General features: G+C 38.8%; 1 protein-coding gene across 6 annotated transcripts in view; it reads right to left on the bottom strand.

Moving 5' to 3' along the window:
• Positions 1–14,389, bottom strand: part of LOC113499062 (copper-transporting ATPase 1) — a 69,619-nt gene that overhangs the window by 18,692 nt on the left and 36,538 nt on the right. For 5 of the 6 annotated variants that reach the window (XM_026879396.1, XM_026879400.1, XM_026879398.1 and 2 more), the window contains 10 exons: positions 5,929–6,046; positions 5,152–5,279; positions 4,307–4,431; positions 3,455–3,619; positions 2,917–3,002; positions 2,159–2,270; positions 1,603–1,769; positions 1,192–1,292; positions 755–883; positions 175–358 (listed from right to left, as the gene is read on the bottom strand). In XM_026879396.1, the coding sequence (XP_026735197.1) occupies positions 175–358; positions 755–883; positions 1,192–1,292; positions 1,603–1,769; positions 2,159–2,270; positions 2,917–3,002; positions 3,455–3,619; positions 4,307–4,431; positions 5,152–5,279; positions 5,929–6,046 (1,315 nt within the window). Of the gene's footprint in view, positions 1–174; positions 359–754; positions 884–1,191; positions 1,293–1,602; positions 1,770–2,158; positions 2,271–2,916; positions 3,003–3,454; positions 3,620–4,306; positions 4,432–5,151; positions 5,280–5,928; positions 6,047–9,201; positions 9,284–14,389 lie in introns of those variants that run through there. The other variant, XM_026879397.1, reaches the window with a different exon arrangement.

Here is a 14,389-nt window from a genome sequence, read left to right as displayed (position 1 = left end):
TTGTTTACATATTCACTTATATATTTCTAAATACACACATTGTATAGACATATTCAACCCAGACATCAATTGCCACTCATTAATCGGCCATTGTGAATAGCAGAATCGGGGCCCTGCACCCTTGGACATAATACTTATTAATGTTGTGTTATTTTTGACTATAAACAGCCCTACCTGAACAGGCGTGGACAGCAGGAACATGATGAGGTTGTCGAGGCTGAGGCCGGGCAGCACGCAGCACATGTCCCGCGCGCTGTGGCCGCGCATGGCCCACATGAAGTACGCCATGCCCAGCATGCACGGCAGACCGAACACCAGCGACACCAGGAACGCGGTCCGCCACTTGCGGATCTCTTCCCTGGGGGGGGGGGGGATATACTTGTAGTGTAAATAAATAATAAAAATAAATAAATGCGGACAACATCACATACATTGTTATGAACCCAAAGTAAGTTGCTAAAGCACTTGTGTTATGGAATTCAGATACAACGAAGGTACCACAAACATCCAGACCCAAGACACTGTAGAAATGTGAATTTTCACATTGGCCCGACCGGGGATCGTACGCAGTCACGACCCTCAGTACATTATTTATTTAAACTTTTTATATATTCAATGAACACGGCGTACGCACCGGTTTCAAGGTGTCGCTAACTTTGAGGTCCCGGGTTCGATCCCCGGTCGGGTGAGCGAGATGGTTTTTGTTTATTCTTTTTTTTTCTTTAATTAACTATAATTAAATAAATAAGCTTACTTATGTTCTAAATAGTTAGTAGTCCCTCTGTTGTTGGGGGTCTCGACGCTGGCCTCGAACCCGAGATTGCTGATCGCCTCGCATATCGTCCGGGGACCGATCTGTTCCGCATTGTACTTGATTTTACCTCTGTAACAAGAAATAAATCATTATTAAATGATAATAGTTAATAGTACTTAAAAAGCGGTTTTATAATAAATTAGCTTTTCGCCCGCGGCTTTGCCCGCGTCGAGGTCGGTTATATCGCATTTCCAAGAGAACTCTTCAAAAGTCCGGGATAAAAACTATCCTATGTTCTTTCTCAAGGTCAACTCTATCCCTGTACCAAATTTCATTAAAATCAGTTCAGTGGTTTAGACGTGAAAGCGTAACGGACAGACAGACAGACAGAGTCACTTTCGCATTTATAATATTAGTAGTTATTACACAAAACTCACTTGCTAGTAGTCAAGGCGACCGTACATGAGACGACTCCGGTCAACTTAAGTACGCTCTTCTCAATCTTGTTGACGCACGACGCGCACGTCATGCCTTTGATCTGAAACAATTTCATTAGGGTTCAATCGAAAATATTATTTGCTTTATGAAAACGGTTTGCCTAAACTTTTAAAACTATATCAATAGAAAATGAAAAATATACATAATTTACCTCCCCCCCCCCCCCAGCTCACTAGGACTTGCAGATCCCGCTAGCCGCTAGCGAACCCCAACAGCCAAGAACAGCCAGCAAGACTGACCCTCAAAATACTCCCTCTCCCAAAACTTTAAACTGGACTGGCCACGACCTTCTTCCACTGGCCTCTAGCAAACACCTACAGCCCAGTACTCCCCCCCCCTCCAACACTCACCAGGACCTGCAGATCTCTCTGTCCGCTCGCATCGCAGTCGCTGAGCACGCTGCTGGGGAAGCCCAGCTCCGTGATGGAGTCAGCCACGTCGGAGGCTGATATCTTGCGAGGCTCATACCGGACTTCGGCCTTGGCAGCCAGTAGAGCCACCAGGATGGAGTGGACACCTGGAGGAGAGGAAAATGTTGTTTGAAAACTGAAGTTTTTAGTGCTTAGATGCTTTGTGGAGTTGTTAACCCCTGAACTTTTTATTGCTTAAGTGATTGGTGTAGTAAAAATGTTGCGAGTCCCTGGTTTTTTGTAATGTGCTTTAGACTGACGGACCGCATTTCATCTGGAATCCTATTACAAATTGCAGTCCAATTGCAATCGGACTGGACTTTTGGTTTGCAGCTCTATTGCAGTTGACTTAACTGTATTGAAACTACGGATAGAGTCATACAAAGATTACATTCCTCCATGCGGTCGCTTTCTTTTTGACATATCCACAGTTTTGTCCACGTGTCCAAGTGCCTGGAGAATGGCCTATTTGAAATAAAGTGTTAGGAGTCCTGACCGTAGAGCTTGGCGCAGTGCTTCTCGATGGCGGCCACGCAGCTGGCGCACGTCATGCCGCGCACCTCCAGCGTGCAGCGCGACACGCCCGCCTCGCCCGGCGCGCCCGTGCCCTGGGGGAGGATGTGGCCCAATTAAATATGGGAGGTCGTGCCCTTAGGGGGGAGGGGGAGCGAGACACGTGTCCAAATTAAATGTCTTTAAGTTGAAATGTCCGGTAGTCATACTACAAGCTTTAAATAAAATAGGTGTGTGAACAATTTGAGAACAAATATGTTCTAAAAATTGCTAAGCAAAAATATTAACGGTATAATTAGTCAAAGCTTCAGATTAATTCAAAAGCAAATCTTAGTAGACATGTCCTGTATTCATATAATACAACCTTTAACTTAGTTCGAGAGTGGCAGTGCATAAAATACATACCTTCTTAGAAATTGCTACAAAAGCTAAGGCAAAAATATAACGGTAATAATGAAATTAAATTCATTCAAATGCAAATCGTAGGCAGGGTTAACATAATTGGCATATGCCCCTGTACTACTGATTATTTTTTAAGTCTGTATGTAATTTATCTATATTACGCCGTTTTTTTTTGTATGTAGCTAATGATTGTACTGTAAATATTTAACACTGTAAAATTGTAAATTGTATTTAGAAATATACATATAATTATCAGTTGTCTCGAACTCATAATAAAAGTTTTGCTTAGTTTGAAACTAGATGGCGTTGTGTGAAAGTTGTGGATATCATTATACTCACATTAACTTGTGTCCGACTCTTGACAGGAGATGGTGGTTTGATACCATCACCAGATCCCTCCTCACTTTTGCTTTGTGTAGCTGAATCTGTAAGCAATAATATCTTCATCAGCTCTGAATAACTCAATCTCCCAACTATGTTGGGGCCGGCTACCAGTCTAACCGGATTCAGCTAAGTACCAGTGTTTTACAAGGAGCGACTGCCTATCTGACCTCCTCAACCCAGTTACTTGGGCAACACGATACCCCAAGTTAAGACTGGTTGTCAGACTTTCAAGCTTCTGACCACTCGTAACGTCTCTCAAAGCTTCGTAACTAACAGCCGGGACCCACAATTTCACGTGCCTTCCGAAACACGGAGGAACTCGTTATGACAAAAAAACACCCATCCACAGACAAGGCAAGTATCAAGGGCAGCTTAACTTGTGATCGATCAATTTGTGCAGATGTAGCTGAGCCACGAGCTCCTCATAAAACTTCTAGGCATTAAATTTTAAGTTAGCCTCCAAACATACATTTTTATTATTCAATCTACTAACCCGCGTGATCCCCGTTTTGCAACACACTGGCACAGAACCCGAGCTCGTCCACAACTGAAGCCAGCTGCTGTGCCCGCGCCGCGCCGCCTGAGACTCGAACCCGCGCTACTCCAGCACTCAGCGACACGCGAGCTGATGACACGCCTGGCTGACTTCGTAGAGCCCCTGGAATAAATCAAAAGTATTATTTCAAATGGGCCGTTTGCCAGGCACCTTCAAAACGTTACAATAATGAATCTAGGTGTACGGTTCTAAAATGTCATTCCTATGGAGAAGAACCGGTAAGAAACTCCATCAGGAAAGATACATAGGTCAACAATTATTTTGGGTGTCAATTGAAAAGAGCGCAAACTATCACACATACATCTACTAGACACCTCTTAGAACCTCAGAAGAAACTAGAATTTGAGACTTTTTAGTTTTTTTTTTATCTAGCCCACTGTGTCCCACTGTTGGGCAAAGGCCTCGACCAAATCCTTCCACGATTCTCTATTCTGGCCGTCATGGAACCAGCCCGCCGATGTCGAGTGTTTAACGTGTGTATAAGTATATACCGGAGAATTCTCGAGAATGCGCGAGGATTCCGCGGCAGACGCGCGACTTTTTTTAGGCTCGTAGTTAGTTTGTTATACACTTGACATAAAGTTCATTATGCGATGTACAAAAACTTCCATTCCGTTCCATTCCGCGGCGGTATAAATTGAGCCTAAGAATGTTCAACATAATGTAAAAATTTTCTGCGTAAAATTATTACTAAGCTACCGGGGTCACTGACCGAGGGTTAAAATTCATCCATTAGATTTATTACAAGTCTTACAGCACACTTGTTATTCTCGTTCATATTTCTCCTACCTTCGATGGTGTTGACGCAGGACTGGCAGGTCATGCCGACGACGGAGAGCGCGACCTCGTCGTCCTCGGAGACGCCCGACATGTCGATCAGCAGGTCCGTCGGGATCTCCTTCGGTAACAGGTTTCTAGAAGATAAATTACGTAAGTTACTTGTATTGCGAATAAGGCTAAATATTTCTCAAAATGGGTAATTGCAACATGGCTAAATATCAATAGAATCAAATTCGTTTATTCTATAAATCTATAATTGTTTAGTTTTCCATTGGTGGACTCAAAAATTTTACACCATTTAAAGCACTTTACAAACTCTAAATCAATCATCAATCGACCCTGGATCACATCATTAATGCTCGTTTCCGCTTTCGAAATACTTTAGGTGCGGAAGAAAAACAGCGGAATTAATTGCACAGCAGCATGAGAAAAGAGAATATTGGGATACAAAAGAGGAGTAGCCCGTATCCCACAGCTGGGAATAAGCTTCCCTACTCTCTTCCATTTACATCTCTCTTGAGCTAAGAATGACTAGTTCGGTAAGAACGACTCTAGTTTATAACAGGATCTTCGCCTGAGTCTGTCTCCCTGACGACTGTTGTTTGATTAGGATCCAGGTAAGTTTAGCCTTTCAGCCCATATCCACTTTAACATTATCTTCAGCAACAAATTTTATAACAACTCAGTATGTAACTACATGTCAGCGGTAACGAAACAATAGCGACTTCTAATTCGACGACAACGCCATCTATCGAGCGATGCCGTACTAAATTTCTTTACATGAACCAAAAATGTTTTGCAATGATTCCGTTAAACCTAAACAACATGAATGTTATAAAGTTTTGTATACTAACCTAGTTTCGTGCTCCGCGGTGTCGGTCGGCACCTCAAAGCCCATGTCTTCTACGTGTGACCGGATGGCCTCGACTGTGATCGTGCGCGGATCATATCTGAAGTAACCGGCGTTCTCCGACAGCTCCACCTGTGATGGAGGGTTTTGTACATTTCTGTCCCAATTTGAACGTGTAGTGCCTCCCAGCACACGCAGCACTACACGTAACATGGGGTTACTTTTAAAGGGGTTTTGAAGTGATACTTAAATTGCATAACAAGAAAGGTTTCAGCTGTTGTTTTCAATGCAAATTATTCACATTATACCCACAAAGAATAAAAGTAGATTTAGCAAAAGTTGTTTGATCTATTCGAGGATCAAAATATCTGGACGTTTATCGCGAAGTTCTTTAACATTTGATTTTCTTCTATTTACTTTCTTAAATCAGCAGTCAAGACACTCAGCTACAGCCTATGTAACTCGCTCAAATATGGCAATGGGATTTGAACCCTCGTCCATTAACCTCAAAAGCTTAGATAGTAAAGCAACCGGTGCGTTGTATGAAAATCACAAGTTTGACTTCTTTCTGGGATAAAAGATACTCAGCAAAACCCCGAGTTTGTTTCGACATTTCTTCTCAGGGTTTGCAGATAGGAAATGTCAACTCCAGCGTGATCAAAACATACATGTACAAGTGATGATACATCCTACTTGCAAAATAAATGATTTCATTTCACCCAAGTAGACCGGTTAGTAGACGACAGTAGACCACACAAGACCAAGTAGACCTTCAACTCACCTTAACGTATTCGATGCCAGGTAGCTCCCGAACGCCACTTTCTATACTCCGCACGCAGGACTGGCATGTCATGCCATTGATCGGCACTCGAACAGCCACCAAGTCAGTGCTCGACTCTCTGTGGACAAGAGAACATGAGAATTAATATCATGGTGATAAGGTTTAGATTTGAGTTGCAGTGTATGACGGGAAACGCAGCCTTTAGCCTGATGGAAGACTGGGTGTCGTGGCGCAACTTGGGCAGGGCCTACGTCCAGCAGTGGACTGCGATAGACTGAATTTATACTTGACTAGTTGTTTGTTGCCGCAATTTTTCAATATTTTCTAACCGTCTAAACGTTCCCTGGACTGTTACAAATATAATAAGACTTAAATTTGCCAAATCGGTTCAGCCGTTCTCGAGTGCTATCGAGACTAACGAATAGCAATTCATTGTGTGAAATAAACAATATTCTATTCTATAATAAACGCTTCAAGACGCAAAATCGTATATGAAAATCCAAACGTAGTTTTCCAGAAAAATCTCAATCAATACTTTCTTTCAAACTACGTAGTCTTCAAGGGTAAAATATAAAGATGTAATAGGTAAGCATGTGTTACACACCACGCCACCTGCATAGGTAAGTGTTACGCATGGTAATTTACATAATTACTCAGTGTTAACTCATTACAAGGACAAATAATAACAGGATTTGTTACGGAAAGTTAAAATACTTTTATACTGATTTTTATGAAGGCTCGTTACAACTGCACAAGTTGACCAATCACAGTTTTAGCTAAGCTTGATGCGGCAGGTCCGTGGATGGGTCCGTGGTCCGTGTCTATCTATGTTATAACGAGTTTCTCCATGGTGGTCAGAAGCTTGAAAGTCTGACAACCAGTCTAACTAAGGGGTATCGTGTTACCCAGGTAACTGGGTTGAGGAGGTCAGATAGGCAGTCGCTCCTTGTAAAACACTGGTACTTAGCTGAATCCGGTTAGACTGATGATTTTTATGATTACATGTTTTATTTATTTAATTGTATCCACTTACATGTGTTTTTAAAGCATTAAATGACACAATACTCAAATAAACGCTTACCCAAACATGAAAAAGAAATGCTGCGTCGAAGAATTTTAGATAACGCTATCAAATTGTTATTCTTACCAAAATAATAAAGAAATTTGTCGGTACATCGCTTAATTTTCCCATTAATCCGTTACACATGAGTTAACATGGTTAATGATAAGACCTGGTAAAATGCGAGTCCGATATTTTCAGAAGCATCAAGGCCAACTAGCAAATTTTCGACTCCATAAACGTGGCTTAACTTCGATTTCGACTATTTAATTTAGTGTTATAGAGGCTTGAGAAATAAATTATCTGTAAAATAATTATAATCAACTGTGTCATCACGGAGAGATAACATACTTTATAGAGTTCAGTTTTTATCCTTTGCTTGTAGAACACCAAAAAAAGATATTTAAAATAAGGATTAAAAAGAATAATAATAATTTATTGTTTCACAATTACAATTTTTATAATATTGAGCAATAGTGGTCCCCAAAACCAAGCTGGTATCTTGGAAAGAATAATTTAAATTTACAGTCATTACAGGTAGTCAGAAGAAAAGTCTGACAACCAGTCTAACCAAGGAGTACCGTGTTGCCCAGGTAACTGGGTTGAGGAGGTCAGACAGGCAGTCGCTCCTAGTAAAAAACTGGTACTTAGCTGAATCCGATTAGACTGGAAGCCGACCCCAGCATAGTTGGAAAAAGGCTAGGATGATGGTGAATTATTAAAATTAACTAGTTAGGCTATTTACCATAAACAGTTTGAACACAAAAGAATAGAATTTCCTTTATCTTAAGTACAACGTTATGAGAACTCCATGGTACTTGTTAATTCGTTACGGTGATAAATAATAACAAATGAGTTTAAAACTTGTTATAACGAGCTGAGCTAATTTTACGTCTCGTTTTAATGTGTATGGGTAATTTGTATTTATCTCTGGTGATTTTAATATTTACTATAAGGTCTTGGAGAAAAGGAGCAAGATGGCGGTATGAGCTATCTCTCTCTTAGTACAGCTATCTCCCTTGAGAAATAATCGTGGTTTATTAGGATAGGTTACACATAGAAGGTCCCGATAGAAAATAGATTTTTTGTACTTCTTTGACACAACGCCATCTAGTCTCAAACTAAGCAGAGCTTGTATTATGAGTACTAGACAACTGATGAACATATTTATATATTTCTAAATACATACATAATTTTGATGAATTACACCCAGACACAGAACAAATGATCGTGCTCATCACACAAACATTTGTCCTGGGTGGGTATCGAACCAATGACCTCTAGTATGGCAATCAAGCCCACTAACAACTTAACCAATATGGCTAGTCAATTCAATCACACTTAAAGACACTAAATAATAATTTAACATTTTCCATTTAAATACGCAAGAAACGCTGCTATTCGGTTACCATTAAATACAATATAAAAAAAACAACTTCAAACAGGAATCAAACCTAGATAGCTCTATTAAATTACAATCTATATCTGTCTATGAGTAAGCATTCTCGATAACACTGTTTCATTTGCGATTTTCCGTTCCAGTAATGACCTATGCAAACTGTATGTTAAGCTGCGCGTGCGCAGGTTAAACACAAACAAGCGGTGCGCTAACACAAGTCATCATTCTGTGTAAAATTCAGTGTGTATATGGAATCTAAGATCATCATCATCAGCCTAGTCTCTCCCCAACTATGAGGTCGGCTTCCAGTCTAATCGGATTCAGCTATGTACCAGTGTTTTACAAGGACCGACTGTCTATCTGACCTCCTCAATCCAGTAACCTGGGCATCACGATACGCCTTAGTTAGGCAGGTTGTCAGACTTTCTAGCTTCTGACTACCTGTAACCACTGTCAAAGATGTATAAACAACAGGCGGAACTCAAAATAGTCCATTTTCAACGGCTGTAATAATTCTAGTTAATAAAAAATCCCTAGTCATTTATATTTGTCTACGTCATTCTTGTTATCTTGCGTTCTATAAAACTCTAAATCCTACTAACATTATAAACGCGAAAGGTTGTATGTATGGATGTTTGTTCCTCTTTCACGCAAAAACCAGTGAACGGATTGAGACGAAACTTTGTACGCAGATAGTTTATAACCAGGATTAACACATACGATAGTTTTCATTGCGATTTTATATTTTGTAGATTTTAGCAAGCGGGCCCGCGGGCAAGAGCTAGTTTTCAAATAAACAATGATATTAACTCACCTGTCATTCTGAATAGACTTTATATCTTCCAAATTAAATATATCCATTTTTATATAAGAATAAACTATTATTATTACACTTGTGTCAACTTTCTAGACGTTTTAATTTAAAAACATTATGTTTAATATAGAATCTTCGAGAACTTTTTTTTATGTAGCTAATATGTATATTGTTGTTTTTATCGTTTCGTCTTTCCCATATATTTATAATGCATAAAAATGTATTTATTGGTTACATATTCAATTGGAACAACTTTACATTGTTAAAAGCAAATAAATTGTTTATTTACACTTCAATCGTTATTTAAATTTTAAGTAATCGATTTACTGAATCAAAAAATAAGAAAAAAATATATAATTTCCAATCTAGTAACACTTTTAAAACTATTTTACCGCGAGAAAAACACAACAAACGTTTCGTTATCAGTTTAAAAGATAAGATAAAAAAACCACAACATCAAGTAATTTAATACAATTCCACTAATTTGCACGGAAAAAGCACTTTAAATTAACTATTATTTCACAAAAGAACTGATTTAAAATCCGACATCTTGTAAAGAATTTAATTTCAAAACATTAATGTAAATAAAAAATAAAATGGCAGCTAAATAAATAAATTCCCGCCACTGCATACGTTCCGTTCGAATTTTGAATATGCCACAGAGAATGGCAGAATGGTTAACTTCGCGCCGAGTGCAAAATTTGAACTCCGCAGCGCTTAAAGCGGTTTGATTCATTAGTCGGCCATTTTGTTTGAAAATTTTCAAGCGATTTCATCGCTGTTTTGCTTGATCGTTTGGTGTCGTGTGTAATATTACTCATGGCACCGATACATAATTTAAATACTATAATTATTAATTGAAATGGTGGCATTAATAATAAGAGTATTGTTCATTATTAACAATAAATAACTATGTTAAAGGTGTTCTATAAATCTTTTTGTTTTGATCAGTAAATTACTGAAGTATTGTGATGAAGGATAAAGATTAAAAATATAAGATTATTAGTATCTCGATTCACTCAAAACGCAAGATTTTTAAAGAATTAATTAAAGAAAGACGTATAATAAGAAAAGAAAAACTGGTCAAGTGTAGCTCGGACTCGCGCGATACTGTGGGTTCGCGGTACAGTGTTGCCTTAGTACCTACTAGGGTTACGTTCATAAACTTTGCGTTCGAACCCTTAAGGCATTAAAAATATATTTTTTCCCGAATTTGAATAGAACAGCTGTGCTAATGAATTTTATTGTTGAAAAACTCTTTATGAGATAGATTGTCACCCAACCACGTTTTGACCGTATCAAACGTAGTTTAACCACTGAAGTTTAATAAAAATGAATAAAAGGATAGGTCCTTAATTGTTCTCGGTACGCTTAATGAAGATACATGATTTGAATACAACGGGAAAGACTGAAGGAAAATGACGACAATCGACCTTAAGGCCCAAGGTTCTGTTACCATGTCATATAGTTAGACTGTTGGTATTGTGTAAGCGTGACAGCACTATACGGTCTATAGTGGCATCTCTGTTCCACACGTGCAATAATCTATACTAATATATAAAGCTGAAGAGTTTGTTTGTTTGTTTGAACGCGCTAATCTCAGAAACTACTGGTCCGAATTGATTTTTTTTTGTGTTGAATAGATCATTTTTCGAGGAAGGTTTTAGGCTATAAATCATCACGATGCGACTAATAGGAGCGAAGATACAATGGAAAATGTGGAAAAAACAGGGCAGGTATAAATCATAACTTATATCTTCTAACCACGCGGACGAAGTCGCGGGCAACAGCTAGTATGACTATAAGGCCGAAGCTAATGTTTAGTCAGTTTTTTTTTGTATTAGCCTGTCACAAATTCCTGCCCCTAAAGAGGTAAGTGTGCATGAGTATTCCCTTTTCTTACAAAAAAAAAAAGCCTACCGAACTGAACATGTCAACAATCAAATAACAAAGATTCAAAGTTAAAGTCAAATTCTTTATTTCAATTAGACCAGTATATGGCACTTTGAACGTCAAACAATTTCTATATGATCAATATTAAAATCTAGTGTCAGTCTGCCGGTCAGTCTCCTATTGAAGCTACCGCTCGTTCGGAAGGCGGAAGATTCTCAGTAGTAGTTTGTATGAAGATTATCTCAGAAACTGCTCGCCAGATAATTAATGAAAAATATGTCATTGTCATTTTATGTATAACATTATTGAAAAAGGTTATATATATATTCTGTTGAATTAGAATAACATGCGGGTGAGGTTATGCGTAGATATTTATCTATAAAGAACGCTTGCAAAAAAACGATTTCTGAAAAAAGTAAAACACTTAAAATGTTATCTTTATTTGTTTCGCACGTCTGTATGTTGGTTATAGCTACAAAAACATTATCTTCCTTTAACGGAGTCAGATAAAAGTATGCCTATGTGTTAATCCAAGGTTGCTACCTAAATACAAAATTTAATCTAAATCAGTCCAGCCGTTTTGGCGTGAAGAGGTAACAAATAAACACACTTGCATAGTTTTGCATTTTTAATGGTGGCCCGTGTCCTCTGTAGCTTAGTTATCAATGCGACCAATGCTTTCAGCTAGGAGTCGCAGGTTCGAGTCCTGTCTGAGGATTTTTTTTTTGTATTAAATTGCATTAACAAATACAATGAACTCATTGACCTCTAGTCAAGAGCTGTTCTCATTCTTGTCGTCAAGCAATCACTGTCGTCATAAATTTTTCTTTGACAAAAAGATTAAATTGACCAGCCTTCTAAAAGTCGTTATCAGTTGGCAAGACGTGTATTGAACATATTTAGTTAGGCTGGCATGTTGGTCTAGTACTAGTAGTTAGTAGTCTTGACTGCTATACCGAAGGTCGTGGGTTCGATGCCCACCCAGGACAAATGTTTGTGTGATGAGCACGATCATTTGTTTCGTGTCTGGGTGTTATTAATCTATATTATGTATGTATTTAGCTTATCCTAATGCTTTTCCTAAGCGGGGATCGAAACCGCGACACGTCGCGCACATCTATCCGGACAGTCAATCGTTTGATAGATCTCTAAGGAGCCAGTAATGAACATAGGTAGTTATTCTTACATCATTAACATCTAGATCATGTTTGACATTCCATTAGGCGATAGAACAATGGGTTCTCATGGGTAGAGGTATATACACAAAATACAACCTCACGTCTAAGCTGAACCAATACCAACCAACGACAGGCGAATTACAAAACATCGTATAATAATATATACATGGGCAGATACTAAAGGTTAAAATTTTCACCCCCTTAACTTTTAATGGCTTGCCCGAATTTTATCAAACACTAGCAGACCCAGCAAACGTTATTTTGAATAATAAATTATTTCTAGTTGTATGTAAAAAAATAAAAACAAAAGATTTCGTCCAAAAAATAAAATATTTTTTTAAGTGTTAGTTAGTGTTAGTTAGCAGCCCTTAACATTTCATCCCCCTAAGGGTATGAAAAATAGACGTTAGTCGATTCTCAGATCTGAATACGCATATAAAATTTGGTAAAAATCGGCCGTTTCGGAGGTGACACGGGAATTTTAAATATTAGTTGTCTAAGAATACTTGAACATTATTCACCTTTGCCACAGGACTTAATCATTTATGCCAGTGTCAGTCTGTAGCCTGGTGATGGCCGAATAGACAGGGGTGCCTCAGTAGTGTATGAAGGATGGCAACGCATTGCCATACACCGACACAAAAACGCGGATGACGCAGCACGGCGGTTCAGGTTTACTCAGTAAAAGTCTGACACTACCCATTTCCTCCCCCGAGGGAGGGGGTGTCCATGAGGATTCCGCCGCTAAGTAAAAGACTCATTAACCCTTTGATTACAAAACCCCAAAACATAACCACAACCACTCTGACAATACAAGACAACCAAGATTGTTGACAACTCGATGACCGATCGACCCGCACCCATTCTTTGTACTATGCCCTTCAAATAATAAACAGGCTCGGAACAAACGCTTGAATAAAAACAAAACAATGAACTAATTGACATCATCCATCAATAACGAATCCAAATGTTTTGATGCACAATAATGAATTATATTATTTACGTCATCAATTGCCAGAGGTATGACCGTTGGTCTGATCTGTCAAAGGTCGCGATGGGATGCCGGCAAAAGTGTATTTTTCAATTCATGTATCTATTACTTGCTGAAATCGGGAAAGGAAAACATTGTTAAGAATCCGACACGGCTTAGAATTGTCCAAGGTTACGTTAAGCCACTTCAGAGGCTTACGAGGGGTTTAATCTCTGACACCAGGTTGTACATCAACCATACGATAAGAGGAATTACGTCATCCTGTATGTCTCTTGCTAGCTGTCTTGAGAATATTAAGTCTATCAAAGTAGCAAAAAATGTGGCTTATTGGAGAATTCTTTTTCCCTGATGTTGACCACGATCCCCTGATATTAAGGAACCGATATGATGAAAGAGAGAGGAAGGAATTTCCAAAATCAGTTCAAAAATTCCTGAGAATGCCCCTAAAACGTTTCTAGCTCATTTTTGTAATACCTTTTTGCAATATTAGTAATTAGCAATAGGAATCTAGCGTCTAACCTGAATTAGTTTCAATATTTTTTTCTCTTATCAGTATTAGTTCTCCAGGGTAATAGTAGTTTAGGTAGCTCATTTCCCGACAGGGGCCAAAAAGTGTAAGCAACATCAGTGGGATCCGTTAGGGCCGCTGCCTACCCAACCAGAGGGATTGTCCGAAAAGGTTACTGCAGCCCCCGGTAGACAAAGGGTAAACATTTGGTATACAGGGTAGTTTTAGACGCTAAAAGTTTGACACTCCTTTCCGCTCAACCCAAAGCGAGAAGCGACATTTGATAAAATACCATCAGCAAATAAAGGAGAAACTAGATGATTTAAGAGTGTCTAATAATCCCAGTTTCTCCTCCGAGAAGATGGGTGGCCATGATGATGCCTCTGCCTTACAAAATAACGAGAATCTACACAGAAAATATAGTCGATATTTTCAGAGTAGGTCCCTAGCAAGCCCAAGAATTTAAAATGACATGACCAAATGCGTATTCCTAACACTGCAGTGATCTTTAAATATAAATAATGTACAAGGCATTATAATAAAAACAGCCCGTAACTGGTTTTACTAAACGTCACTTTACAAAAAGCATTTTTCTCGAATGAAAAAGGAGGATAGAAG

The sequence above is a fragment of the Trichoplusia ni genome, chromosome 11, assembly GCF_003590095.1.
Source record: "Trichoplusia ni isolate ovarian cell line Hi5 chromosome 11, tn1, whole genome shotgun sequence".
Taxonomy (NCBI): Eukaryota; Metazoa; Arthropoda; class Insecta; order Lepidoptera; family Noctuidae; genus Trichoplusia; species Trichoplusia ni.
This window is presented reverse-complemented; position numbering and strand designations above follow the sequence as displayed.